The following is a 26,859-nucleotide window of genomic DNA, read 5'->3' on the forward strand; positions in this document are numbered from 1 at the left end:
GGCCCTGGGCTAGGGTTAGGGTCTCCTCAGTTTGTGAGCGGTCAGTACTTTTTGGCCCTGGGCTAGGGTTAGGTTCTCCTCAGGATTTAACTGGTCAGGGCTTTTTGGCCCTCGGCTAGGGTTAGGGTCTCCTCAGGGTTTAAGGGGTTAGGGCTTGTTGGCCCTGGGCTAGGGTCCCTAGCATGTGTTTCAAAAACACACGCAGACAATGATTAACTTCTTGCCAAGAGACTCTTCCTAAGTCTGTGTGTGTGTGTGTGTTTACCGTCGCTGGACTCCAACTTCACTGAAAATATTGACCTGATCGGTGTAACTGAATGACACGAGCTGCTGTCAGTCAACAAGTTTCTTCTGAGTCCGTGAAGCTGCTGTCAAGGTGGCGCGAATAAGTTCCTTTTCTAATTTAAAAAACATTTTGGAGTTTTGATGAGTCTGTGAGACTAACACTTGTGCTTTCCTGGCTACAAATAGAAAAAGCAGTAAAAGCAACTCTACAAGCATGAGAGAATATTCAATATTTCTTTAGGAAGTGAACAAATGTTAGGTTTTTTTATCAGGGTTGCCCGTGCAATTTTTCTGTTTTTTTTTTTTTTTTTTGCAATCTACTTCTGCATACTTTGTGTTATTTCAGCCAATGGGCAATTCATCACTCGACATCTTTCTCTCCCCCCCTTTCTGGTTTTAAGCTTATCTTACAGAGAATATTGTGCACTAGTCTTGTTTCTCTGCTCCAACACACCTGATTTGAATCAATGGGTGTTTAACAGGCTTCTGCAGAACATGAAGAGGTGATTTAACAACTGAATCAGGTGTGCTGGAGCAGAGAAACAAATAAAACATGCAGGATGGTGGCTCTTGAGGACCAGGATTGGAGACCACTGGTGTAAAGGAAATTCACATAAAAAAAAAAAAAAAAAGCAAAAGATGTCCCCATACACAACAAAGTTTCCTCACTGGCTCCATAACTCTGGCTAACGCTGAAATGGGTCCCAGACAGTTAGATAGAAAGTTTGATATCTTTAATGTTCCTTTTATAACAATCACTTTAAATTTTATGATTTTTTGATTTTTATCACGGTAGGTTCAGCCCAGTGAGATGTATTTTTCCAAAACAATAATACTTCTCTTCTTTTTTCCAGTTTTTACATTTCCTACAATTTACACATCAAAATGTGGGCATTCTTGTCTATTTTTTAGCCCAGGGTGTTTTTACTTTTATAGGACTCACAGATTTCTCTCAAATCTCACCAGAGTGGTCACATCCAAACTCTCGTTGACTTCCATTTTGTCTGTGCTCAGATTTTTTTCTTCCAAAGTGAAGGTTATTTTTGGTCGTATCTCCTACATAAAACGCTGCAGACACCCAGACACTTCTGCCACTCAGTCTTCTGCAGAGTTTTTCTACTTTTTTAGTAAATGTGTTTAAAAAAAATGAGTTATTCTGTTTTTTTTGCGTATGTCTTCAGGTGCGTTACACTCAGCTGGTGCTGCAGAAGAGGCGGAAGCCGGCGGGCCGCAGCCTTGGAGGTGTGTGGCGTGGTGCCGGCAGCGTCTCGGAGAGCCGCCTTGGGACCCGCGGCGGCTCCAGGAGGTCGGGCTACGCCTTCGCCCACCAGGAGGGCTTCGGCGAGCTGATCACATCAGGGAAGAACATGAGACTCTCCTCTCTGGGCCTGGCCAGCTTCGCCTCCAGGCACAGCTCGAGCTGGATCGAAACCCTGCGCAGGAAGAAGAATCCTCACACCCCTCCCAGCGCTTCCGGGGACAGCAGCCCGGCGCCCAGCCGTGCTTCCGGGCCGGTTCCGCCCCTTTCCAACTCCTCCTCCGTTCTGGGCGGCTCGCAGGAGACCCCGATCGAGGAGGAGACGGTCACGGAGGCCCGTCAGGATGTACCGACCGTCTCCTGCTCGTTCGGGCAGCCAGCAGCTTCGGGATCAGCTCGGGCGTCTCCGCCTGACGACCTCACCTCTGCTGCGGTGAGGTCCCACGGAACAGACTCGCCTGGAGGCTGGACACTCTCCCTGGGGACGGTGCAGGTCAGCTCGCCCTTTTCACCGCATCCTGTTTAATGCGTGGCGTTTAAGGCCACGCTGACCAGTTCTCTTTCTCGCCGTCTGACAGGAAGCTCTGTTCGGATGGAAGGGCACTGAAGTGCGTGTCGACGCCTCCGACAACCAGGAATCACAGCACGTTGCCATGGAAACCAGCCAGGCTGAGTAAAACTGATGCAGCAGGTGGATGAATGTTTTTTTTTTTTTTTGCACACGCGTGCAGGGATGCATTGTGGGAACAAGGACAGTTTAACGGCGCAGTGCTCCTCTCCCAAAATAAACGGCTTGCACCAGAGTCGGAAGAGGAAGCAGCACATTCTAATGACTTAAACTTTCCCGTCAACAAGTTAATATTTTTTGTGGTGGAATAATGAGAGTAAAATTTTCTGCATAACGGCCGTCTGTGCAGGACTTAAGGTTTGCAACATTTAAGTAAAGATCAGAGGGATAACCAGCTGTTTCTGCATCATAGATGGCAACTTAAACACACAAACCTTCTTTTAATTTAATGTTAAACTGATAAACAGATGGGGAAAAAAGAAACATGTGGGCATTACCTGTAAAAGTTTTCTGTGTTGAAAAACACTTAAAGTTCTCAATGAGAACGGCATTTAATTTACAGAAAACCTGCGTTCCCGTTTCCCCACTGGCTTGCTGTCTTTTAAATCTGTTTTTTTTTTTTTGCATCATATTGATGTGTTTCTAGTTGCGCCTGAAATGAAGCTTTAATTGCTTTAATTTAGAATTTAGGCCCCTTTTTTAATTTTTGGGTGTGAAAGAAAAAAAAAAATTTAACTTCTCGCTGTTTATTTTAGGTCGAATCATAGCAGAAAGCGGAGAAAGTATGTGAAAATGAAAACATGGAGGTAGTTTGTCTAAATAAATGAATGAAAAATGTTATTTTGTGGGTTATCAGTTGTTTGGCTCTTTATGTTTTTGCTTTTTCACAGATGAGGTGGAGGTGTCGCCTTAATACCAAACATTCATCGTCTTTTCTGGATTGTTTTCCACTTGTCTAGTTTAATTTTTTTTTATGCAAATGTGTCATTTGTGTCACAAATTGACCTCTGACCCTTGCTGAGGTGAGATAAAATATGAAGTTTAGGGGAAGAATCTCCTCTTGAACATCTTCCAGATTTGATTTCTGCAATGGTCTGTTGCAGATTTCAGTTGTTTTTTGCAGACGTTAGCTCTTGGTGGAGCTGTGCGTTGCTGAGTAAAATAATAATAATAATAAAAAAAATTAAAATGAGAGAGACAGGTTGATGCAAATACGATCCCGTGCAGCCGTCAAAGTTTAAAGGCAGAAACGTTGATGCGGCCAGACGAGACAGACAGAAAAAACTAAACAAAAACTTGAGGATTTTTCTTTTTTTTTTTTTTTTTTTTTTTTTTTTTTTTACCAAAGAAACACATCAGGGATGTTTTCAGTTTATCCCTTTCTATCGGCTGATCTAAATCTGTGAGAACACCATTAATCAGATTGATTTGTTCCTGACACAGACACAGAATTTCAAATGGCTCCAAAACACCTGCAAAAACTTTACAAAGTGAGTCTGACCGTCTCCAAACAGATATAAGATGGTAGCCCCAGCTCTACAGGAGGGGAGGGGGGTTATTTTGACACTGAGGAGGATTTCCTCTGTGTAACGGCGCTGAACGGGGGGGGGGAGCTCTGGGATTTCACAATAACGGGTCAGCAGGCTGCGGCGGCCAGGGAGCCTCCAGCTCTTAACTCTCCTGCCTGCAGCCGAGCGCACTCAGTTTCCTCCTCAGCTTTCAGGGTGCGGAGCAAAGCAGGCAGGAGTGATCGCTGCGTGGCCGCCATCGCTGCAAAAGTGATGCTTTGAGGACCTTTTTTTTAAAAAAGGGGGGGGGGAAGACCGCCGGCAAAAATGGTTATTTTTCTCCTTCTGCTGTGTGCCCTGTGCATCCTGCCGGTTTGCAGCATTTTTGAGGTGACCTGTCCCAGAAAAGGTGAGAGCTCTAAGAAATCATCTCAATTACATTTGTGATTTATTGTTTTTTCACTTCTCATTAAGTTGTTTTTTTTAACTTGGTAACAGAGTTTATTCTAAAAAAAAAAAAGAAGTTGCTGCAATCTGGTGTCAATGATACGTCTATTTTATGAGTGTGTAATAAGTATTCAAATAGTCTGAAAGCATAAAATAACAATTTTATTATTATTACTGACATTTTCAATCATTTATATATAATTTAAAGGTTTAGCTGACATGGTTTCTGGTAAATGTTGTATTTTATTTCCTTTTAATTCGTTTTATTTCAGCTGGGAGAAAATATCTCCCTAACTTGTTTTGTTTACTGTTTTGAACTCGTTCGGATAACTTCATTGGGCTCGTGTTTTCCAGTTTTCCGTCAGAAATCTGCGCTTTTAGAAGCTTTGATACTCAAAGTTGTTTGGGCACATTTTAAGTTGAATTCTGTGTAAAGATTAAAAGGTACTAAAACCGGTCTATACGCTGTTCTGTGCAGAGATCTGCCCTCTTGTTTCGAGAGAATAACAGCAAGAACGAGAGGTTAAAGGTCATTGAATGGAAAGGACGGGCAAAGTCCAGAAGACATCAATCAGTTTAAGAGTGGAAAGCAGGCGGTGAAGAAACGAGCAAATAAGACAAGAATCTGAAGGTTGTTTTGAGGAGTTTGCAGCTTTTTGAGCTCTGAGCAAAATCAAATTGTCCAGCAGATTAGGGGAACTGTTTATGTAAATGGAGACGATCCGAAGAGGGCAGAAATAAGGGTAGAAGAGAAACTGTGTAGGCGAGAGACGAATCAAAAGAGGAAGTTTCAGAGGACTGGGTAATTTTGGTTATGCAACGTTGCATCCTATCTGAGCTGCGCCTCATCAACCGTGACTGGAGCCCGAGGAGTAGAAGTGAAGTCCAAAAAAAAAAAAACCATACCTCGCTGATATTGGGCGTCCAAACTGTTTGTTTGGTTTTGTGTGCAGATCCTCCCCCGGGTGTGCTGGTTGTGACCCCTGGAAGCAGGCTGGTTCTGACCTGCGGCGGTGACGTGACGGTAAACGAAGCAAAGGTCGTCCTGAGCGGCGCCGGCGGCAACGAGAAGAAGCCGACTTCAGCCCGAGCCCCAACCACCGCATGGGCCCCGAGCATCCGGACAGCCTCGGCTTCCCTGCCGGATGGCGAGAGTCACCTCCCTCCAGATGCCGAGGCCGGCGTCGGCTCTCCACAAACGGCCCGTCCGACCAGGTTGACCGCGGGCGAGCCGGACCGGGAGGACGAGGAGGGGCAGGAAGGGGGCAGCAGGGTGACCAGAGGCGTGAAAGCGAGGCACCAGTGGAAGAGGAGCAAACTGCCGGGGCAGAAAGGGGACCGGGGCGAGGGAGGAATCGAGGTCGTAGGTGACGAGGTGGTCCTGTCTCTGGCTTCGGTGACGCCGACGGACGCCGGCAGGTACTCGTGTCATCGCAGAGGCAAGGAGACGTTTGCTGTTAAAGTTCTTGTTGCAGGTGAGTTTTAATCAGGGGGGCGTGGCTACAGGTGAGCCTGGGCTCCAGGCCCATCCAATCAAATAACTCGTTATCTTTCATCTTTCTTTTCTCGGCTGTAAATCTGTCCATTTTACAGATATTGACCTGAAATTTGAAATGTCAGTGGCTGAGACTGATTCCCAACAGATCTTATTAACTGTCTGTTAGCAAAATATCTCATGAACCACTGGATGGATTTTAATGGGACTTAATCCTAATTCAAGATGACCACTAAAACCAAGTTCCCTTAAAAATAAGGCTGTAATTCGATTCATTTTACAGATATTGAGCTAAAATTTGCTTATTGTCATTCACAATACGTACACCAAGTACCACTCGTTGCACAAGATCCTTACTTTTTTCTCTGTTAGCAAAACATCTCATGCACCACTGGCAGGACTATAACGAACTCTTCAGGAAATAATCTCTGGATGTCCGTCTACAACTGATTAACTTTTGGAGGCAGTCCAAGTCAAGATGGCCGCCACAGCTGATCAACATTAGCCAACACAAAAACGGCTATAACTCGGTCAGTTTTACAGATATTGAGCTACGATTTGATGAGTGACTCATAATAAATACTCCGAGCATGACATCCGGCAATACTGCGTTAGATTGAGCTAAAGGTTATTTTCAAGGTTTGACCAAAAACATCTAAAAGTCCAACGTTTCTCAACATAATCTGTGTGAAACTCTGGGATGATGTGTGAGTATTGGTTTCAGTTCCGTGGCTGTAAAGTTGCTTTGAAGTTTGTTTTGATTTTAAAAAAGACACAAAAAGACTTTTAAATCAGAGGCACGAGTTCTAAAAGCAAAAGCTTAAAACAGGTAAGGTTCTGCTCAGTAGCTTTAATAATGTCATTAAACCACTGCTCCTTTTTTAGTCCAAATGCTTCCCTAAATAAGCTGTCTTGATGAATAAAATAATTAAACACATTTTTGAGCCGTTGCTTGTATTTTGTCCCGCAGATCCTCCGGAGACGCCGACTCTGTCCTGCTACAAAAAGTCACCCAGTAGTAAAATCCGCTGCGAATGGAGGCCTCAGAAGCCCGTCATGAAGAATCCGAACTGTTACCTGTTTCTGAAAAAACGGTAAGAATGCAACAGGTGGAGTAAGTCCCAAAACAGACATTATTACACGTCTACGAATGCTATTTATGAACCATTTTTGGACAAATACACGGTGTAGGAATTAAAATTGCATGCAATAATATAACAAATGGGCTTCTGGTTGATTGAGACAAAGCTACCAAGCCAAATAAATTCATTATTTCACTTTTAATTAAAAAAAAATAATTCAGAACTCAAATGTTTTGTGAATAACTTGAGTTGAATCTGATTTCTTATCATCGCTTCAGTTCAAAAAGCAGCGTTTGTAGCAGCGACTGAGGCACGAGGGATCTGCAGGTTTTAGAACATCATCTTGTGCAATCCAGTCGATCTTTTGTCACGGAAGAGAAATCATGACATTCTTTGTGTATCACAGTACAAAATATATATCCGTGTTACTGTCCCAGACACAGACCTTACCTTTGTTTTGTAAGAATAACCACATGTGCAGCACGGTACGTGAGGGATCATTTTTGCATTTTTCTCTCAGTAAAACAAAGGAACGGATCCCCTGCTCGTACTCCTCCCAGCACTCTATGTGCTGGTGCACTGGGGAAAGCGCTGAGGACGAGCGGAGAACCCTTCACGTGGCCTCCCTGTGCGTCACGAGCATCTTGGGCAACGCCACCAGCCCCCCGATGTTCTTCTCGCCTCTGGACATCTGTAAGTGGGCGTGGCGGTCGTGACCTTTTCCGGTGAGTTTCCTTGTGAGCTCAGGCTGCTCTCACCGTGCTCCCTCCCTTCTCCATCAGTGAAGCCCGACCCGCCGTCGAACGTGTCGGCCCGCCAAGTGGAGGGCAGCGAGAGACGGATAAGGGTCACCTGGAACATGCCGCTGTCCTGGAAGCAGCAAGACGAGTTCTACGACATCGTTTATGAGATCAGATATAGACCTTTGACGTCCACGTATGAACAAGTACGTTGAGCTGTCAAACAGTACGCCAGGTCCTGAGGAATCCAGCCTGAAGCGGTCCGACGAGCCACCGTTTCGCTCAGTAAAGTCTGTTTTGTGTGCGTCTGTGCGTCCCCCGCAGGTAAATGAGGTTAAAGGCCGGCGCTCGTACACCATCACCGACGCGCTGCCTGGCGAGGAGTACCTGATTCAGCTCCGAACCACGGAGGAATACGACGGTCACTGGAGTGAGTGGAGTTCGCCGGTCTATGCCAGGAGCTGGATGGGTAAATACCAACGCCTCCCCCACATATTCAAATCAAGCCTCTACACCAGTGGTCTCTGATCCTGGAGGGCCACCATCCTGCATGTTTTACTTGTTTCTCTGCTCCAACACACCTGATTTAAATCAATGGGTGATTAACAGGCTTCTGCAGAACATGAAGAGGTAATTTAACCACTGAATCAGGTGTGTTAGAGCAGAGAAACAAGGAAAACACGCAGGACAGAGGACCTCGAGGACCAGGATTGGAGACCCCTGCTCTACAGTAGGATAAGGAGAAAGTGCTCACAGTTCTGATCCGTTTAAGTTTTCCTGGTAGATAAAGCAGAACTTTTATCAACTCCTGGATAGAGTTATGTAACTCTGGACACAGACTGAAGAACCTGAATTCTGTTTTCTTCCTGCACTAATGGATTTTCCCATGAAACTGCAGCCATAAATACCCCCTCACACTTTTACCGCTTCCTGTTTCGCTTCCTCTGTGAATAAGTGTGCATGATTTTTGCCCTTTGCCCTTTTATTTTGAACAAAGACGAACACCTTCCACTCTAGCCGTGCTTTACCAGACGCAAGAGGTCAAGATTACCAAGTGGCTTCCTGACGCTCAGGAGTTTAAGACGCCGAGCATCAAAAGTAGCTCAAGCTTTCCTTCCGTGTGAGCTGCAGCTGTGCTGTTTCAAGCTTTTATTTTCTTATTTCCTGTCACTTCTGCACGCTGTCAGAAGAAAAGCAGAAACAACCTGCAGGGTTTACATTAAAGCAGATGCTTTAAAGACATTTTTTGGTTAACATTTGGATCACGAGCAGTGGAGATTTTCGAACATATTATTCTTCAAGACTTTATTTTCAAACCTGTGCTGTGGTCCTAATTTAGTGAAACCTAATTTAGAGCGTCTTGAATTTGTCGTGGCAAAAAAATGAGAGCGACAGGAAGACCCAGCTTGTTGGTTTCTAGCAATTTATTACAAAAGAAACGCCAATCAGAGCATCCCAGGGACGAGACAGAAATGAGGACATCTCAGAGAATCATGAGTCTAATTTTTCTACAACAGATTTGTTTTACAACATTTCACCAACTTTTAAAAACACCTACAAATAAAGTCTTAAAGGCAAAAGCACAATGTAGAGATATCCTTTTTTAAAATGTGTATTTGAACCTAAAAAAGCTCACAGAACTCGGCTAAATAAGCATTTTATTGTCCTAACCTATTAAAACCAAGTTCTATCTGACTATTAGTGATAGTTCAGATGCTTTGGGGTTGGTTTCTGTGTTGTAGTCTTTAGTCTCAGTCAAAATCAAATTCTCACACAGAGCTAAGCTGATGGTTAAATAGCGGTTTGTTAAACACTAACTTCCTCAATCTAAAACAACCCCCCCCCCCCTTTAATTTTGTCGCCGTTCAACCAGAACACAGGGCTGTGGACTGTGGCTTTTAACACCACGCTGTTTTTGCATCAGACGGTTCCTCTGCGTTTAACACCGTCTGTTTCGCAAGCCCTGTTTCGCAAGCCCTGTTTCGCACGGACGAAACCGCGTTGCGACAAAACCACAGATTGCGTTCCGACACGGCCAGCCTTCCCAGGGTAAATAACCGTCTGATGCAGAAGCTGAGTCGTCTGGTTCGCTTGACGCCGCCGTGATGGTCTCGCCCCGACTGTCCAAAACTGAAAATGTCCATTTCTCATACCTACTCCACAGAAGCCCCCTTAGAAATAATCTGACTTGTCCTTTTTTATCCCAGCTTACTGGTTGTAGAAGTGGAACTACAGCAGCCAGATTTTGCTGTTAATCGATTTTACACATTGAAAATCCTCATAAAACGAGCATTTTTTTATTCAAAGACTGTAGAAGAAAACAGACATCGATATGTTTTCTGCTTTCAGTCTCATCTGTATTCAAATTATTCACTGTCACGCTTGACGAGATGGCATTCCCCCTCATGAAAATGAACTATTCAGGACACATTTTATCGTCACGGTAAATATTGCATAATGGCGATCCTCCTCCTAAAACGCCACCATCACCCCGTAAAGACAAGCCTTGACTCAAATGTTCAACCTTTCAGCAATTTTAACCTGAGATAGAATAAAATATGACAGCCTGCCAACACACACAAAGAACAAGTTTAATGAGAAACCGGCCAGCAGGTGGTGATGTTAGAGAGGGAAACGTTCCCTCAAACGCTCAACTATCTGCCTTTTATTTGAAACCAAAACACTTTAATAACTTTAGCTTTTTTTTTTAACAGTCAGCAGTGCTTTCACACCCTGACATGAAAATAAAAAAGTCCATCTCCTGAGAAGTAGTTTCAAAAAGACTCAAAATATGTAGCTTTAACTGAGTGCCCACCCACCGAATACAAAACAAACAATGTATTTATGAAAATTATTCGGTCACTTATTCAAGCATTAACCTGACCTGCAAAGGCCCGCGACCCACTGAAAACACGTCCACTTTTGGGTCGTGGAGCCACCAGTTGAGAATCTAGAGCGTGTTTCTGATTTTGTTTGTGTTTTTTGTGTCTCCTCAGACGAAGTTGCAGAGACCGATTACGTCACGACCCCGATGGTGAGAGTTTGAACTGTTATTAAACCCGAACTCGTGCGTCGTTTTGCTTTATTTGTTCCATGAAATTGACCCCTTTTTTTTTGTTCTTGTTTGTTTTGGATTCTTTGTCTTACAGGTTGATTTGACAAGCACGGAAGACTCGGGCTCTGGTTTGCCGGATGACACCCCTGACGGTGAGATGCTTTGAAGTGTGCGTCTGTGAGAAAACTTGAAAATACTGTCTGCGCCGAAACTCTTCTCTGCCTCGCTGGGTTTTAACAGGAAACGTGCCACCATAATAACTGAGACTCAACAACAAAACAAGCCACAGGAGACATGGTTCCTACATCCACCATGCTCCCCCCGCTGTAAGGGTTAGATTTATGTAAAGATTTCTCACAGTTTTCTCCTTTTTTTTCCTGCAGGTCCTGAAAATGACCCATGTCTCAACTCAGAGGGTCGGTGGAAGACGCCACATTACGTGTTTTGGATTTCTGGTGTTTTTGCCTTGTCATCAATCGTTTTGGCCTTCTACATTTTCAGGTCGCGAAAGCTGAACTCATTATTATTGTTATTATTAATTATATAACATGGGAAATATGCCTTACCCAACTTAAATTAGATTACAGAGAATAAATTCTTGTGCATGCTCAGTTTCACAGATTGGGCGATAAGATTAGGCACATTTTTCACGTCAACTTTTTTTCCGTTTTTGTTAAATTTCAGACACAGGGACAAATTTTTGTCCAAATTCCACAGACTTAGCGTCGTCACCTGGTCTGGTGACTTGTCCCCACCTTCGTTCCCCGTCCCGGCAGACCGTAAGGGGAAGACCCTGGTGACCCAGCCTTACAAGGAATGCCCGCCACGCTACGTGCACGAAGAGGAAGAAAATGAGGAAGAACAAACTGTGACAGGCGGGGTGGAAGCCATGAACTTTAACAACACGACTTATTTCTTCCTGCAGAATGAATTGTGAGCTCGCTGGACATTTTGAACAGCTTTTTGGGTTGTTTTGCTCTTTAGAGCCAAAGTTACAGGTGACAAAATAAAAAAAAAAAGATGGTTTTCAGCCGGCTGATGGGGAAACTCAGGGACAGTTTGTATAGATTGTATATAGAACTATGTAACTATGTCATGCTTGACACTTTTTAAAAACCTGTTTATGTTGTTTTGTTTTGTACTTTTTTGACTTCTTTGTCCTGCAATTGCGCTTACTTGAACTGGGCTATCCACTTTAAGCCTGTATAAAGGCCAGTTTTCTTTCCACCTTGTGTTTATACATATCACTGAATATTTGTCAAGTTTATTCTGTTGTTAATGCTCTGTCGTTTGCATTAAAAGTTTCTTCTGAAAGGTTTAAAAATCTGAATTTTGCAGCTTTATGTCTTTTAAACCGAAAAGTATTGAAATTCAATTGACCTCTTCTTGTCAAACAGCGCCACCTGGTGGGGTAAACGGGTCACTGCAGTCGTTTAAGAGCAAATACTGTTCAAACAAGCGGCCAAACGTGCGTTTTTTTACGGTCTAAGTTTTAAAATTATATTTTAAACACTTTAAAGTTATACACGTCTGTACCAGATTGTTTTTTTTAATTAAAATTAAATTTAACGTTAAACGCTGCTTTCGGGCTAACTGTTGCCGTCTCGTGGACCTAACCGTTAGCTGCATTCGTTTCCATAGCAACAGCAGTTGTAAACCGAAGCGACCAAACGTTTGAACGTTTCTTTTATTTTATTCAGCTAAATGGACTTCGCACATGTTGCGCTTTGAGCTAAATGGTAGATAAACTAGCACAAAAAGACGCGCTATGGACGGAAAAAGCGTTTTAAGCGCTGAGTATCAAGAGAAACTGCGACAGTTTAAGGTAACGACCAAAAAAAAAAAAAAGCTAACCGACATCATTAGCTAATCAGAAACTGTTAAATGCTTTTGTTTTAACTTTCAGATCAAGACCAGAATCGACAACGAGAAGTATTTAAGAGCGCACCCCGAAGTAGACGTGATGATTGGTGAATTTTTAAGGTTTTGCCCGTTTTAATATTTATTGTAATCAACTTTCAAGGGCAAAATAAACAGAAAGCCTAAAGTTCATGTTGTTGGGAAGAAGCTTTCATGCATACATGGTCAAAGTCAGTAGCTACACAGCAGTCCAGCTGTTTCAATCGAGTGGCTGGACTCTACCAACAAAATCCATTTTAGGCAACCAGCTGAACAGAAAGTGTAATAATAGATCTTGGTGTTTTTAGGTTATGGCTCATTAAAATCTGTCAAACAAAATAAAAACTCTGTACATATAAAAACTATAAGCATGAAATGTCTCATTAGCTAAATCTAAACAGTCTGACAGGTGTTAAGGTTTCTACAGTCAGACTCCTTCACTACTGTGGAGCTGACTTCCTGAATGTAAGTTGAGGTTTTATTTCCAAGTTTGATAGAAGATCTGAAATCTGCCCATTCTGCAAGCCAGGCTAATAATCACCCGGTTGAATTTAAGTATCTGCAAACACCAGGTGGTGGTTGTGTAGTCGGTCCTCTAATTTTTCTTCTTCTCCTGGAACAGAAAGCTGCTTCTTACGAGACCGGCTGATATCCGCCAGTTTGCTGCAGGTGAGTCACGTGCACAAACACACTAACAGGTTTATTTCTGCGTCCCTCTGTGATGCAAAATTCAGAACCCTTGACCCCTTTCCTCCACCCTGAACATGAACTTCAGTCTAATCCCTAACCTCAAACCAAAATTTTAAATAAAAACTAAAAACACAGACATTAAAAATGTCAAATTTAATATTTTGTTTGCCATATCAGTCAGTCTATATTGTTCCCTTTTAATATTCGTGTTCAGACAGTTCACACAGTAGCTTTGTTTCAACATGATTGTCTGCCACTGACAGAAGGAAATCACACCAACCTTTTCCTTTAATAAAGATAACCAGATAATAGCTAAAGGGGATTAAGTCTTGAACCGACATGAACACACAAACGCAGACAAAGCTATACACTAACAAGTGTCAATGACTGCTTTTCAGATCACTTTACGAACCTCAACAGTCCCACTGGTCTTCTGATGGAAAGAAACGGCGACGTGGAATGACCTTCTCCGTGCGCTGACGGACCGATCGACACGTGTAGGCGCTGCCACGGGGTCTAACCGAGCCTGATTAAATGTAAAAAGAAGAGGATTTCCTGTGGGTACTAATTATTTCATGAATTTTGACCGTCTTATGTTGAGGAAATGACATTCTGGTCACACCTGAATGAAGTTGTGTGTGTTCTCATGAGGTATCTGGAGATGTCACAGTCAGAGCACGTGTCGGCCACGTCAAATTTTAGCTCAGTGTCTGTAAAACTGGCAGAGTTGGAGCCATTTTTTTTAGTTGGCTGTGGCAGTCACATTGAATCAGTTTGACTCCAAACGTTAATTAGTTATATGTGATTGTTTTCTGAAAGCTTCATTAAAATCTGTCTACTGACTCATGAGGTCATTTAAGAACTCACAGACACGGGCAAAAACATGATTATAATAAATTATTATAAGTTATTTCTTTGGTGAAAGTTTATTGGATCTCGAGCCAATTTTCTTGACTTAAAATCAAGCTTTCAGCATCTGTCTTAAAGGGGAAATGAAAAGTGTTTTGAAGTCAACGTAGTTTAAAAGAAGTCATAAAAGCTGTTTGTTTTCTGAGTCTCCCATTTAAAAGGATTTACACACACCAATTTAAAGTTAATAATCAAAGATCAAAAAGTTAAGTTAAAAAGTCTCATTGGCATTTTCTGTGATCACTCAGAAGTGTGACGTATCCTCAGCCAAACTCAGGAACACAAATAAGACAGTAAACAGCAAATATATAGAGGTGAAATGATTCAGTTTGTTGTAATTAATTATCTAAACAGACTCAAAACTCCAACAGCTGAATCATTCTTCAGCTTCAAGAAGGGCAAGAAAGTTGGATGGATGTGGTTAGTTCAGCTCCTAGTAAAAATTACAACCCAAAGTCTGGAGACTGACTAAGGAGTTAACTTTTTTAAAAAGGACCACCTGAAATCCAAACCTTCAACAGAAGAACCACCACCGGCCTCCTCCCGCTGTCCGGATGGGAAACTCCTTGCAGACTGTGTGACGTCACTGTAAAGCTCGGGGGTTCATCTTGTGAAATGTGGGGCTCCAGTTCCCGACAGCATCACTCCAGACCCTAACCCCCCCAAAAACAAACAAAAAACATGTTTTCTCCTCCATAGTGTCCTACAGCCGTTCACCACAGCCTCAACGTCACCAACCAACGTGGTAACACCGCCCTCACGATCACCCCACTTTGGGATTTTGACACAAAAACTCTAAAAACCAAATCATTAACGTTTTAAATCAGAGAAATTGACCACTCAGGTGTTTTATGATAGTGTTTAACTAAAAGAAAAAATCATGAAAACTCCTTATTTTGATATTTTTTTAAAATTTCCCCATTAACATTCAGGTGTGCCTTTTGCCTCACTGTTTTGTTTACGTGTCCCCCCCATGCGGAATGTGAAATAAAGCGTTTTTGTTTGCTTTTGGTTACGCAACACAATTTAGGTAAAGCAGGGCTGGATTGCAGTATGCGTGCATTTTATCAGCCCGTCAACTTTATTTTAAGTTTTAAAGCTGTTTGATCTTAATCAGCTGATACGTACGGTAGATATCATCCAGGTGGAGGGTCGGGGGTTCGATCTCGCCCCTGCCGAAGTGCCCCCGGGCAAGACGCTGAATGCCCCCACTTCCACTGATAAGCTCATGAGTGAGAATATAAAAGTGCTCTACATAAAAAAAAAGAGTAAAAACTGTATAATAGAAAAGCAAACTGTATAAATGTGGATAAATGGGTGAATGAGAAACATTGTCAAATGTTTTGAACCTTAATGAGGTTTAAAAAAAGGCTCCGAGTACCTTTTGTCTTGATTCTCGTCATCGGGTGTCTATTGTGTTTAGAATAATTGGCAGCAGTTTTACAGAAAACAAGAACAATGTCATTTCACCATTTTTCTAACCTAACAAAGGACAATTAGTCATCGCAGAAATGGTCTGTCTCTTTGCTTCTCCCTCTCTTCTTCCTACAAAGCCACCGTGTCTCACGCAACCTCTTTAAATAATGCAGGACAGGTAGACGCCCGTCCACATCGGAGCAGACACGAGCCCGAGGCTGAAGAAGAGCGCACTCATCCTCACTCTGTCCGCAGCTTGACTTTTTTATAATTACAACTTGTCCAACGTCTACAGGGGAGAAGACTCCGACTTGTAAGTAATATCTAATTTAGCCATAAATCTGTAAGGTTTTTATTTTTTGTAAAAATTAAAAAAATTACTGGTTTTGTATTCAAACCTGCGCAGACCTAAAATATCATGTCTACATGTTATCGATCCGTGTAAAAATAAAGGCAGTGATGAATAGTTAGGCGTGAAAATCGTGTTTGCTGTTTTAGAACATATACAACTTTTGGACACATTAATACAAAGGTTATTAATGTTCGATAATCGGCCTTCTTTATCTGTGATCATTAGACGTATTTAAATGAGAAGTCAAATGACAGGACAAAAACAAAAAATAGGCAAAATACCGGGATGCAAATTTCTCGGAAATTAACTGTCACCTTATAGATGTCAGTAAAAATGCCAAACATGATATGGTGGATGTAAGCGAGAAGAGAGAAGAGGAGTTGGCAGAACGTCGTCGTACATCAGCAGGTCTGTTTTTCAGCGCGCGTTATCCTCAAAAGTCCTCGAAGTCTCCCTCAGGGTGAGCAGCAAAGAACGTTACCAGGGAAGTGTAATTACATGACCTCTGAGGAGGAAGTTTAGAACTGGAGGTACCCTGCATGGAAACGGGATCCATAACAACCACGGTTCTGTAACGTCCTGCTTTTACCTCACCAAGTCAATATAGAGTTCAAACCAAGTGAGGAAAGTGGGAGCTGTGTGTGATAATGTTCTCTTGTTCCACAGATAGACGTCCCCATGTCTCCAAAGGGAGGAACAAGTGTCTTTCTGCTCACTGTGGCCTGTGCAGTCCTGGGTTAGTAACGAACCATTAAAGTTAATTTTTTTCCCCCTCCATCCTTCCTGCTGGTTTAAAGTGCTCGTTGATCACACTCTGAAGCCTTTTCTTTAATCTATCGTAGCGACCGTCTGCACAGCCGAGCCCCCGGATGTCATGTCTGCGAACGACGCTTCCTTCATCGCCAAAAAACTGGTATGACATCTTTCGGAGGGCTCAAGTCTCACAAAGAAATCCCTCTGATTTGTAACAACTTTCAGGTCGGCCAGGCTAACGGCGTCACAGCTCAAGCTGAAGACGCACAACACTTTTTCAGCCACGATGTTTTCTCATTATCCTACAGATTAACAAAAAAAAAAACAAACATTGTTAAACAAGAAAGTCAGTTTAAGGTTCAATCTAATCTAGGAAAAGTAAGAAACTAAAGCATCATTAAATTTCTAAGTTGGACTTTTATTTGCCAAAATAAAAGCTTAAGAAATGTTACTTATCTATAGAAGATATCTATATCTATCTATCTATCCATCTATATATATATATTAGTATATATATAGTAGCTATATTAGAGCTTTTCTACAGTGACTTTCTAGGAATCTGTTATTAATATTCGTCACATCCCCACCCTTTAACCACATATTTGTGCTGGTGTTACAACACCGGTTTCCTCCACCAAATATTTCACAATTAAGCCAGTTTCTGTGCTTACTTTGGTTATAATCCTAAATGAGCAGATGTTTTTTGTTTAAATATTACTTTATAGAGTTTTAAAGCTCATTGTAGCACTGTATTTTATGACCATAGAATTTTGAAACACCCGAATGTCTCGCCCTAAATGCCTAAACAAGATTTTTTTGTTTGTTTGTTTGTTTCCTGCTTTCAGATGATGAACTGCCGCGATAAAGGTGAGAAGGTTCTCAACACGCGTTTTTATTAAATTCAATCACATTTAGATCCTGAACAGATTTGTGTCAGAAGTTAAAAGCATAAACGTTTATATATTTCTATGTGAGGTGCATGAATGTGAGACAAAATAGGCTAAATCCTGTCTGTAATATGAGTCACAACTAATGCACAGCAAATAGACCGCTCCTGTTTGGGTGCTCTTTGTGCAACGTGCGATTATGAAGATTTGTTGTTACAGGATACCCTGCGCCTGCGACGACGCTGCTGAACAGTGTTTTCAATAACAGGTAATGTTACATATACGGGTCTCTGCTTAGAGCTTTGTTGGTCATCCGATGACCCAAATGATGGCTGGGCATTGAAATACAACAACACCTGTCCTCATGTTTGCCCTTAAAGCCCAAGTTCCTTCCAGTCACATGTTTCAGATTTGTTATTAGAACATGAGGTTCTTTTTTTAGCTCACATGCTATGGGAGTTCCTCTAACCTTTTATAAGCTATGATTTTATTTCCCCATTTTGCTAAAGTCGGGACAAATATTTTGGCCTTTATGAGCAAAACATTCGGTTCAAACTGGACCGTACAAGTTCCCTGTGCGGTCCAGCTTCCCGAAGTGTTGCACGAATGCCTGCATGAGTGTAAAAACGACGTTGCCCTACAGAAACCGTTTCTCCCATTGCTTTCCTAGTAACCTGCCTGCAGAGGCAGCGACCACCGATCAGTCCAGCACCATCCAGTCCTCCTTCCTTCAGTTCCTGGGTTCAGTCGCTGAGGGCAAATACAAGAACCCACTCCGCCAGCTCTCCATGAATGTCTTTGAAAAAATGGTGCACACACACACACACACACACACACACACACACACACCTTACTCACACCGTCAAACTCTATGTACAAAACCATGGGGCTGTTTCACAAAAGCAGAATGCAGTAATCCAGGATAAGAGAGGAAATCTGGGCTTGACCAAGCCTCGTCAGGGCGGGTTTCACAAACGCCCAACCAGGCTGAGGATGAGCAGCTCACATAATCTCAACACCTGCAGCTGCAGAAAGCTTTCTGTACGACTAAACTCAGCATGTAACTCTATTTCAAACTTCATAGAATCAAAATCTGGTCCGGAGCGGGCTAACACCACAGAGCGGATGCTTGTGGCAACTTATGTGTCACGACTTTTGTGAAATCCAATCAAAGATCTTTGGGTTAGGCCAAGATTACCAGAAAAATCCATCCTAATCCCCTAGGTATGTTTTGTGAAATATCTCCTTGGTCACAAAAGTGCAACAAAGGGAATTTATTCACACAGACAGCAGGCTTTTATCATTTTGAAGCTTATTAGTTAATAAAATCTGTTATTTGCTGTTAAAATTTAAAACTTGACCTGCTAATATCGTGTGTTTTCTCTGTCTTTCAGAAGAGCAACACGTGGAACTGCAGTTATCTTGCCACCATGATAAAGACGATGAGCAGTTCCTCCGTCAGTACATTAGAGCAAAACGCAGTTATTCGTTTAGGAATTTATGCCGGTTTGTAGCATTTGAACCCTCTGCTTCTGTGTCTGCAGGACCCCTCTGTATGTTACATGAAAGCCTTCGTGGCTCCTCTGGCCTGGGTGACTCTGACGTCGCAGAGCGTCTTCAACTCAAACGACTACGACACGCTGATGTCGGCTGCCAAACGCGTGCTGCTGGACGTACCCTCAGCAAGGACAAAACTGCCTGCTCAAATAGAGATCCAAAACCTGAGAAAGCTGTAAGTGCGGCGTGCAGTGACTTCAGTGACTTCACCCACTGCCTCCATGTCAGCGTCTCTAAAAAAAACCAAACGCTTTTGACTCCAGGATGAACACGCTGCAGGAGGTGTACGACGCCATGACGGAGGACCAAAGGACTGAAGTCGTCCACTGGGCCAAAGAACAAATCCTCCAGAACAACTTCAGCTGTACGCAGAGGAAGACATCCAACCCTAAATCAAGTATGAGACAAAAACATTTGTGAATATAGCTGACTCACATCGCCACACCGCAAGCTCAATCTCGCCGTGATCTCAAACTGTTTTATGCCGACATCTCTTTTTCTGTGTTCCTACTTCTTTTAAAATATCAACAAAAGAGGAAGAACATATATTGGAAAAGAGAGCAAATAACCACATTTCTTCTAACTTATTGCAAAGCAGAAGTGACCCTTACAGACAAAACAAGCAACACTGAGATGAGGAAAGAAACAAGAAACAGAGAAACGGGCCGGGAACAAAACATCGCACGCCACACTCGGAGCAGGTTTCATCAAACGCGCAGGCAAAAAGGGTCGACGCGAATTTGGACAAAACAGCCGGAAACCGGGTGTGTCTCAAGAGCATTGCAGTTGTTGTTTGTCTTTAGGCCCCGACACATTTGCAAATCACAGCGTGAGCGCACATTTGCAACGCATTTGAGTGTTTGCAAATGTGCTTGTTCTCAAAATAAGATTCAAGCCACTGAACTCTTGCAAATCCCGGAGCATGTTTGCTTCTACAGGCCCGTCGTCTCCGTCACTGGGAACGAAACGTGACCCATCACCGTGACAGCTCATGTTTAGCAGTGCCTAAAGAGCTGCAAAATAAACACCAGGCTCTTTTGCATCAAACCTTCTTTGTTGTTGCGTTTCTGTTCCATGTGCAAGTGAATTGTATAAACTTTGCTTTACATAGAAATGATGGCGAAGTGCAAGCCAGGACTGAAATGGCTAAGTTCGGACGCGCTGAGCATGATCGGGCCTTTCCTCTCCGGTTTGTCACCAAGCGATGTGGACTCCGCTCCCAAAGACGCCGTGAGTTGCCTGGAGAGAAGACGAGAAAGCATGTAAAGCTGGACGTTTCAACAGCTGTCGTAACGTTCCCCTCGGATGGTGTTCTTCTCTTTTCCTTCCCAGCTGTGCGAATTCTTCAGCTCGGCTCGGCTCAAATCCAGCCTGAGCAACGCGACGAGGCTGAACCCCAGCGTGGCAAAGAGGTTCGTCCAAAACATTCAGCAGTGCTTCACGCCAAAGGACTTTCCGAACCACGTGGATATGTGCGTATATTCTTATCTCAGTGCATTCGAACAACAAACATTTTAGAAGGATCTAGGTGTGCACGGCTCATTTTAAAAATCATGTGCTTTTTTTTTTTTTTGTACTTCTCTTTTTTGCACAAAGTTATGTGACATCAGAGGTTGTCTCGCTGTGATTTGTGACTAAATATAAGAGAGTTGTTGTGTTTGTGGAAAGGCTGGAAGGAAAGCTGCATTCATTCAAACATTAAACAAAATCACTACATTGTTACCTTTGATGCTCCCCAGGCTCGGCCCGCTGGCTTGTTATTACAATCCTCCAAAACTGACTCCTGAACTCAGCAAGAATCTCCTCTCTCAGCTTGACTCCTGTGATGACTCCATAACTTCAAAGGTACCTTTCGTTTTTTACACACTTCCTAAAAGCCTCCGTAACAACAGTAAGTTCCTCGCCCGAAGAGGAAGAGGCCGCTATGAGTCTCCTCGTCACTCTTTGCCTCTTTCCTGTCCTCTGACCGAAGCTGAAGAAGAACCTCGTCGACTCCGTGCTGTCGGGTCCCAGCGGCACTCAAGGTCTGGGTCGACACATCACTTTGCTGAAGCCCAAACAGCTGCGTGACCTCCCCAAGGCCAGTCTGAAAGAAGTCATTCAAAACCTGGGGTCCAGCGTTGAGTGGTCGCAAAGCCAGCTGCGCACTCTGGCCAAGAAGCAGCTGGGGGACAAGAAGGTGAGCCTGCAGAGGTGACGGCTGTTCTATAAATCCGCTGCGGTCTCGATACCCGCCTCACTCCGGTTCTCCTCAGTGCGGCGAGGTGACAGCCGAGGATGTGATGGACCTTCGGTCAGCCGCAGCAGGTTTGCCGAGCTGCGCGCTGAAGAGCATAAAGGCTGAGAAAATCCTGTCGGACCCGGAGGCCTTGAGTAGCATCACCAAGCAAATGAAAAGGGGGCAGCTGAAGGCCATGCTGCAGGGGGTGAGCTGATGTACACCAAAATCATTTATTCATCTCAGTTGGTAACATCTGCGCTGACGTTCTTGTCGACGATTATTCACATTTTCCGTAGCTTGGAAGGAACGTCTCGGAGCTGCTGCAGAAGCTGTCCGGACCGTTGCTTCGCAGCGTTTCTCTCTCTAATCTGGATGAAGCCAACATCACCCATTTGGATGAAGTGGAAAACAAAACCTGGAGTCTCCCGCAGGTAGGGCACATTTTTATCTTCTCGCTGACAAAAGGAGCGAGGTATCGTCTCGTCTATCATCTTATCAGATTTTTTTTTTCCTATGAAATTTCTTAGAAATTTACTTTAAAAAGTGTCTTTTTTTTTGTTTGTTTTTTTGATGTAGGCTACTTATCTGGCAAAAAAGTTGCATAACCTGAGGAAGCTTCAGTTCAGGTGAGTTATACAGGTGTTGTTGAGGACAAAATATACAACGTTTTTTCAAATATAAAAATATAACCAGGCAACGAAACAATCTGCTTTAACTTATATTGTATAGTAACAGATTTAAAGGTCATTGTAATGCTTAAAGTACTTTATAATGTGGACCGTTACAATGACTATTACTGTCTAAGTGTTCGAACTTGGGCAGAAATCTGTTTTTATTCTCACAGTAGTTTATGAGTGAAAAATAACTTTTATGATTTTGAGAACTACAAATAAAAAAAACTCTTGAATCTCCTCAGAAACAGACGGCGACTCTAAATAAAACCCTACCTGATGCGGCCCCAATTCGTACAGTTCACTGTTGAATGCGTAGTTGTGTTACTGCAATAACGTTTCCGCCGCTGCTTCTGTCGCTCAAATATTTTATTTTCCAAATCAGGAGGCTGAATTCCCTCCTTCGGGGCATCACCTGTAAGATGTTCGCGGAGGTTAACGACACCAACGCCCTCGACATGGCTCAGGCCGTGGCGGAACATCCAGTCTGGCTTTCCAAAGTCCAAGTAAGTCCCTGCCGCCGTCTTTTAAATAAAACAAAACCCCAAGCACGCCTTCTGGTAGTCAGTATGCTGTGTTTTCAGGTGGGATGTGCTGCGCTCAGACTTTTTAAGAGTTTGGAGCAAGAGAGAACCGACTACTTCAGAAACATCACCGAGCAGGAGCTGGCTGCCATTCCGACGCTGTTACTGATTCACCTGCCGTGAGAAAAACGCCACATTCTCTAAAGTACTTTGTTTGCTTTTTATACATGTTTTTAAAAACATCTTTATCTTTTTCTCCCGGTTTTATTCATCCCAGACAGGGGAAGGTGAAGGATTTGCCCGACTCTGTGTGCCAGGTGTTCCTCTACAAAATGGAAACGGCCAACCTGAGCTCTTTGTCTCTTCAAGCCCCATCTCGACAAGCGCTCAGCCAGAGAGCCCTGCTTTGCCTGACCGCTGTACGCACACACAGACATAAAAACTGGTGACAAACTGAAAAAAAAAAAAAAACTGTCGTCCGCCTGGCCTTCAAGTCATTCCATGTTGACTCTCTGTGGTTCTGACGCTGTGTTGCCCGTTTAAAAGATTCAAATCCAGCTTCCTGTCAACTTTCAGGGGAAAAATATGTCTGAGCTGACCAGCGCAGACGTGCTGAGGCTCGGACCGCTCCTGTGCGAGACAAAGCCCTCCGAGCTGACCCTGATGGCGCCTGACGTGATCACGTCCAGCCTCCAGGCCATGGCCTCCTGCCAGTACATTCCCGGACGCCACGTAGCCGATCTGATGCAACTGGTCACCAACACGTTTGGGTAGGTCGTACGTCCAGCGGACGCCGGAGCTGCTTCGGGGAACGCAGAGCCTGACGCAGAGTTATTTGTCACTTTTAGGAGCCCCTCTAATTGGACAGCTGACACCGTGGAACTGCTGGGCCCCCTCCTTCTTCTGGACGACAATGCTGTGTCTGCTCTGCCCAATGAGGTGTGTTTTCTCCTTGAAATTCAACTAACAATCTTCTTTGTTTGCCTTTGCCACCTGCTCAAAACTAACTAACTCTCTGTGTCATTGTTAGCCTTGGATGAAGGACGTTCTTATTTTCCTGAGGTCACGCCTCCCCGATGTTTCAGAGGCTTTCAAAAGGAAGCTGTTTGAGGTCTCCACCAACACCAGCGCATCAACTCCGACACGTAAAAGGAGAGCAGGTGAGGAAAAAAACATGTTCAGTTTGTGACTTTGTGAAGACGACCTCCGCTCATCCAGTTATCATTAACACTTACCTTTCTATGCTTCTGTCCGTCTGCTTTTCTCAGCCGAGAGTAACAGTTCCAGCAATGCTACAGAACCCACTGAAACACAGATTGAGGAAATGGGTCAGAATAATGTGTTCTGGGCGGCAGCAGATCTGGAAATGATATCCAATAGCACCTTCCTGGCTGTTGTAGAAATACTGGGGTCGGTCACTGGCTACAGTTCAGACCAACTGAATGTGCTCCAAGGAAAAGCGATCGAGGTACAGAACTTATCCTGGAGCAGGATTGTTTCTAACAATTATGGAATAACAGCAAATTCTCTGCAGCTAATAACTCAAAATAACTCAGTGAACTCTCCTAATGACGAACGGAGAGCATATCAAATAATATAGCCTTTCTTAGGAATTTTTACACCAATTCTAACATTTTCAGTTTTTGTATTTGATCCCAGAGCTAAAGATACAGCACAGTGTTTTAATCTTGGATTAGATGTCTGTTTTTAAGGCTAAAACACAATTTGGAATTCATTCACTGTGTTCAGATAAAATGTCATTTGTGTGAACGTCTGCAGGCCTTCGGCCCCGTAGCGCAGATGTCTGAAAGCGTCGTCGTGCAGTTGGGGTGCATCGCTCAGGGCTTCTCCAATGCCGAGCTGAAGGAGCTTCGGCTGCCCCTGGACAGCCTGGATGACGTGGCTCAGTGCGGCTGGAACCACTCGCAGGTGAATCGCGCGCACGGTTTTGCACGTCCGCAGCGAGCGCACGAGTCGGGGCCGTAACCCTACTCCCTCCCCAACAGGTGAAGTCGGTGTGGAGGGGCGTGGCCAACTACAACAACCTGACGGTGGAGCTGCTGGGAGCCGCGGAGATGGTTGGACTGAGCCGGTTCATCTGTGGCCTGAACTCCAGCGAGCTCAGTCAGCTCGACAAAAACGCCTTCAAGTTGGTTCAACAAACACAAATGTCTTTGTCAACTGATTCATGCCACTCTGGTGCTTTTCCTTCTACTGATAACATTAATTTAAAGCTTTAAAAAGCTAATATTTAAACAAACACAAGATGCAGCATCACCAGAACTGCAAAACAAGCTGAAACTTTCCATTTAACCGCAACAATCTATAAAAGATTTATTAATCTCAGATAGCAGTATTAAAGAAACAGTATTAGTGTAAATAGTATCAAGTACAGCTTAAATAGAGTAACTAATCTTTGCATAAAGGCTTGTTCTTCAGTGTGTGAGGAGCAGAGTAAGATCTGTGTCTGGATGTTTGTCTCAGGGACGCCGTGGGCTCAATGAAGGGTCTTCAGTGCCCTGTTGACGTTTTACAGCAGCTCAAAACTCTTGCCGTGTCGGCATTTGGAAGCGCCAGCAGCTGGACTGAAGCACAGGTGTCCGACTTGGACAACATCATTGGTGAGATCATTTTTATCTACTTACTAATCAGTGAAACTCCAACGATTACAGAGTGTTTCCACTCGGCAGCATGTTTAAATCTGAATTAACGCCAGTCTGTCTCCCTCAGCTGGGATGAATGCAAGGGAAATGAGTTCCCTGGACCCTGCCGTCTTCGCCTTCTTCAGCCAGAGTTGCATTCCACAGATCCCTCCACAAGTCTTTGCTGTGAGTAGCTCTCACCTGATTCGTTTAATCCCAGGAACACGTGCTGTGTTATTCTAGGACAATCTCATCTCCTCGCTGTGTCCTGATATTTAATTCATTTATAAAATGCATTGTGCATTTTATAAATGAATTGTGCAGATTTTGTTTGTTAGCACAAGCTTTTTCCTGAAGCAAACGTTCCAACTTTGGTACGTCTCTCCTATTTTTCCCTGTCAGGCTCTCTCTGTAGCTCAGCTGGAGGCCCTCGGGCCGGACAACGCCGCCTCGGTGACCCTCGAACAGCGAGCGGCTCTGACGGTGGAGCAGCGGGCCGCTCTGGACACGGCTGCGGCCGGCACAGTTGGCCAAGAGACTCAGATTGAGCCGAAAGAGTCGGGTAGGAAATTATCTGTTCTCTTAATTCACACATTTAACTCGAGCTGCTGCTTTCATTCTGACCACACTTAAAACCGTCAAAACCTGAGAGAACTGGGTGAAGTGTTTGTTTTTTTTTTTAAGATGTTGCGAATATAGATAGTTCAATAACAACACTTCAAAGCTGGGGTTTACCACGACGAGTTTGTGGATCTCCTGAATTTATTCAGCAGCTGTTTGAGCTGAAAATCCACAAAACGCTGCTTTCTCATTACCAAATAGTGAACTTTTTAAAGGGTAGAGCCAAATATTTCTCTAAGAAGGTGAAAATAAAGTGTAACACTATGGTATGGTTGTTGCTGAACGCTAATCATTGTTTTAAGTCTGTTTCTTAGCCTTGATGTCAACTAAAGGCAACTTCAGCCTTCAGCTGGAAACTGTTCTTCAGAAAGTAACATTCGAGTTCGACACATCAATCTGAACAGGTTTAAATCAGATTTTTCTGTGAACGCTGCATTATACTGTCAGTTTTTTGCTCCTGCTGGCCTAAAAGCAGCTAATAAATGTTAAAATCTGAAATTTGACAGATTTACACAACTTCTCTCTTTAGTCCCCCGCCTTAAAATCAACCAGGGACAATTAAACAGTCGTTGTTTTACGATACGCCATCACGCATATTAAGAAATAATTGTGACTTAGGGTTAATTGTGGCCTCTACGAGTTGTTTTCATCTCACCCACGTCCTGTTTTATGTTCAGGAGCCCCCGCGCTGAGCGTGGAGGGGATCTACGCCTTCATGAAGCCCGTTCTGGTTCTTCTCATTGGGCTGCTCCTCCTCTGAAAACAGAGTCGTCTCGTCCGGCTGCAAAAAACGGCCACTAAAGCTCAGCCTGAGCTACCTTCTTAAAGCACTTAATTAAACACAACTCTTCTAATTTCATCTTTTTTTTTTCATGTTGAAGACGTAAAACACTGTTTGACTTGTTGGGAAGTGATTACGCTGCACTTTTTCAGATATTCTGCTAAGATGTTTAATGATTACTGTACGATAGTTTTTAACTGCATGTTCATAAGAGTCTATTTTAATAGAAGGAAGAGGAGTTTTAATGTTAAAAAGAAAATGTTGCTTTCTCTGAATAAATTAAATAAACTCAATAATAAACTAACACGTCCAGTGCGGGGGTATTTAAAGACAACAAAATTAGGTATTGCCAGTTTTATTTTCACTCAGAAATATTTGATTAGAAACAGATTTTAGCAATGTTTACGGATGTCATTGACGTATAAAAGTGACATTTTTTTGTTTCCCAGAGAACTGGCAGCTCATCAGGTGTGACATGATTTGTTCAAAAAAAAAAAA

General features: G+C 43.4%; 3 protein-coding genes and 1 long non-coding RNA gene across 10 annotated transcripts in view; 3 read left to right on the plus strand and 1 right to left on the minus strand.

Annotated features, from left to right (window-relative positions):
• atp8b2 (ATPase phospholipid transporting 8B2) overlaps window positions 1-2,951 on the plus strand; it is a 37,924-nt gene extending 34,973 nt beyond the window's left edge. For all 6 annotated transcript variants that reach the window (XM_025007818.2, XM_025007819.2, XM_025007816.2 and 3 more), the window contains 2 exons: window positions 1,467-2,036; window positions 2,122-2,951. In XM_025007818.2, coding sequence (XP_024863586.1) covers window positions 1,467-2,036; window positions 2,122-2,220 — 669 coding nt within the window. In that variant the 3' untranslated portion in view covers window positions 2,221-2,951. The remainder of the gene's footprint in view (window positions 1-1,466; window positions 2,037-2,121) is intronic.
• Window positions 2,952-3,792: 841 nt separating this feature from the next.
• il6r (interleukin 6 receptor) lies at window positions 3,793-11,504 on the plus strand. The gene is made up of 10 exons (XM_017424917.3): window positions 3,793-4,028; window positions 5,020-5,541; window positions 6,532-6,655; window positions 7,164-7,336; window positions 7,426-7,589; window positions 7,708-7,852; window positions 10,380-10,417; window positions 10,533-10,590; window positions 10,822-10,939; window positions 11,123-11,504. Exons 1-10 carry the CDS (start codon window positions 3,947-3,949, stop codon window positions 11,373-11,375), a joined length of 1,677 nt encoding a protein of 558 aa, XP_017280406.1. The 5' UTR covers window positions 3,793-3,946; the 3' UTR covers window positions 11,376-11,504.
• On the minus strand, window positions 11,485-15,528 carry LOC119617748. 2 transcript variants are annotated; one of them, XR_005234144.1, is made up of 3 exons: window positions 15,065-15,528; window positions 14,449-14,589; window positions 11,485-13,745 (listed from the first exon to the last, which is right to left on the minus strand). It is a non-coding gene; the product is annotated as an uncharacterized LOC119617748 (long non-coding RNA). The 2 variants fall into 2 exon arrangements; XR_005234143.1 differs by having other exon boundaries at window positions 14,449-15,528.
• otoa (otoancorin) lies at window positions 15,528-26,859 on the plus strand. Its single transcript, XM_017425065.3, has 29 exons — window positions 15,528-15,665; window positions 16,371-16,440; window positions 16,547-16,617; window positions 17,303-17,324; window positions 17,564-17,612; window positions 18,015-18,153; window positions 18,739-18,801; window positions 18,889-19,076; window positions 19,165-19,298; window positions 20,013-20,131; window positions 20,234-20,373; window positions 20,641-20,746; window positions 20,874-21,080; window positions 21,157-21,327; window positions 21,419-21,553; window positions 21,699-21,748; window positions 22,179-22,299; window positions 22,378-22,496; window positions 22,595-22,736; window positions 22,894-23,087; window positions 23,166-23,256; window positions 23,348-23,477; window positions 23,586-23,785; window positions 24,097-24,246; window positions 24,324-24,466; window positions 24,802-24,938; window positions 25,048-25,145; window positions 25,362-25,521; window positions 26,258-26,859. The coding sequence occupies exons 2-29, from the start codon at window positions 16,383-16,385 to the stop codon at window positions 26,338-26,340; spliced, it is 3,420 nt and encodes a 1,139-aa protein (XP_017280554.3). The 5' UTR covers window positions 15,528-15,665; window positions 16,371-16,382; the 3' UTR covers window positions 26,341-26,859.

Source organism: Kryptolebias marmoratus, linkage group LG16 (genome assembly GCF_001649575.2).
Source record: "Kryptolebias marmoratus isolate JLee-2015 linkage group LG16, ASM164957v2, whole genome shotgun sequence".
Taxonomy (NCBI): domain Eukaryota; kingdom Metazoa; phylum Chordata; class Actinopteri; order Cyprinodontiformes; family Rivulidae; genus Kryptolebias; species Kryptolebias marmoratus.

What these genes read in the sequence shown, in the direction of transcription:
- il6r (XM_017424917.3), top strand. Translation starts at nt 3,947, where the DNA reads ATGGTTATTTTTCTCCTTCTGCTGTGTGCCCTGTGCATCCTGCCGGTT. An exon ending in TGTTAAAGTTCTTGTTGCAG is followed by an intron (nt 5,542 to 6,531) that starts GTGAGTTTTAAT and finishes TTTGTCCCGCAG; the next exon opens with ATCCTCCGGAGACGCCGACT. An exon ending in CTATGCCAGGAGCTGGATGG is followed by an intron (nt 7,853 to 10,379) that starts GTAAATACCAAC and finishes GTGTCTCCTCAG; the next exon opens with ACGAAGTTGCAGAGACCGAT.
- otoa (XM_017425065.3), top strand. Translation starts at nt 16,383, where the DNA reads ATGTCTCCAAAGGGAGGAACAAGTGTCTTTCTGCTCACTGTGGCCTGT. An exon ending in AACAGTGTTTTCAATAACAG is followed by an intron (nt 17,613 to 18,014) that starts GTAATGTTACAT and finishes TTGCTTTCCTAG; the next exon opens with TAACCTGCCTGCAGAGGCAG. An exon ending in TGAATGTCTTTGAAAAAATG is followed by an intron (nt 18,154 to 18,738) that starts GTGCACACACAC and finishes TCTGTCTTTCAG; the next exon opens with AAGAGCAACACGTGGAACTG.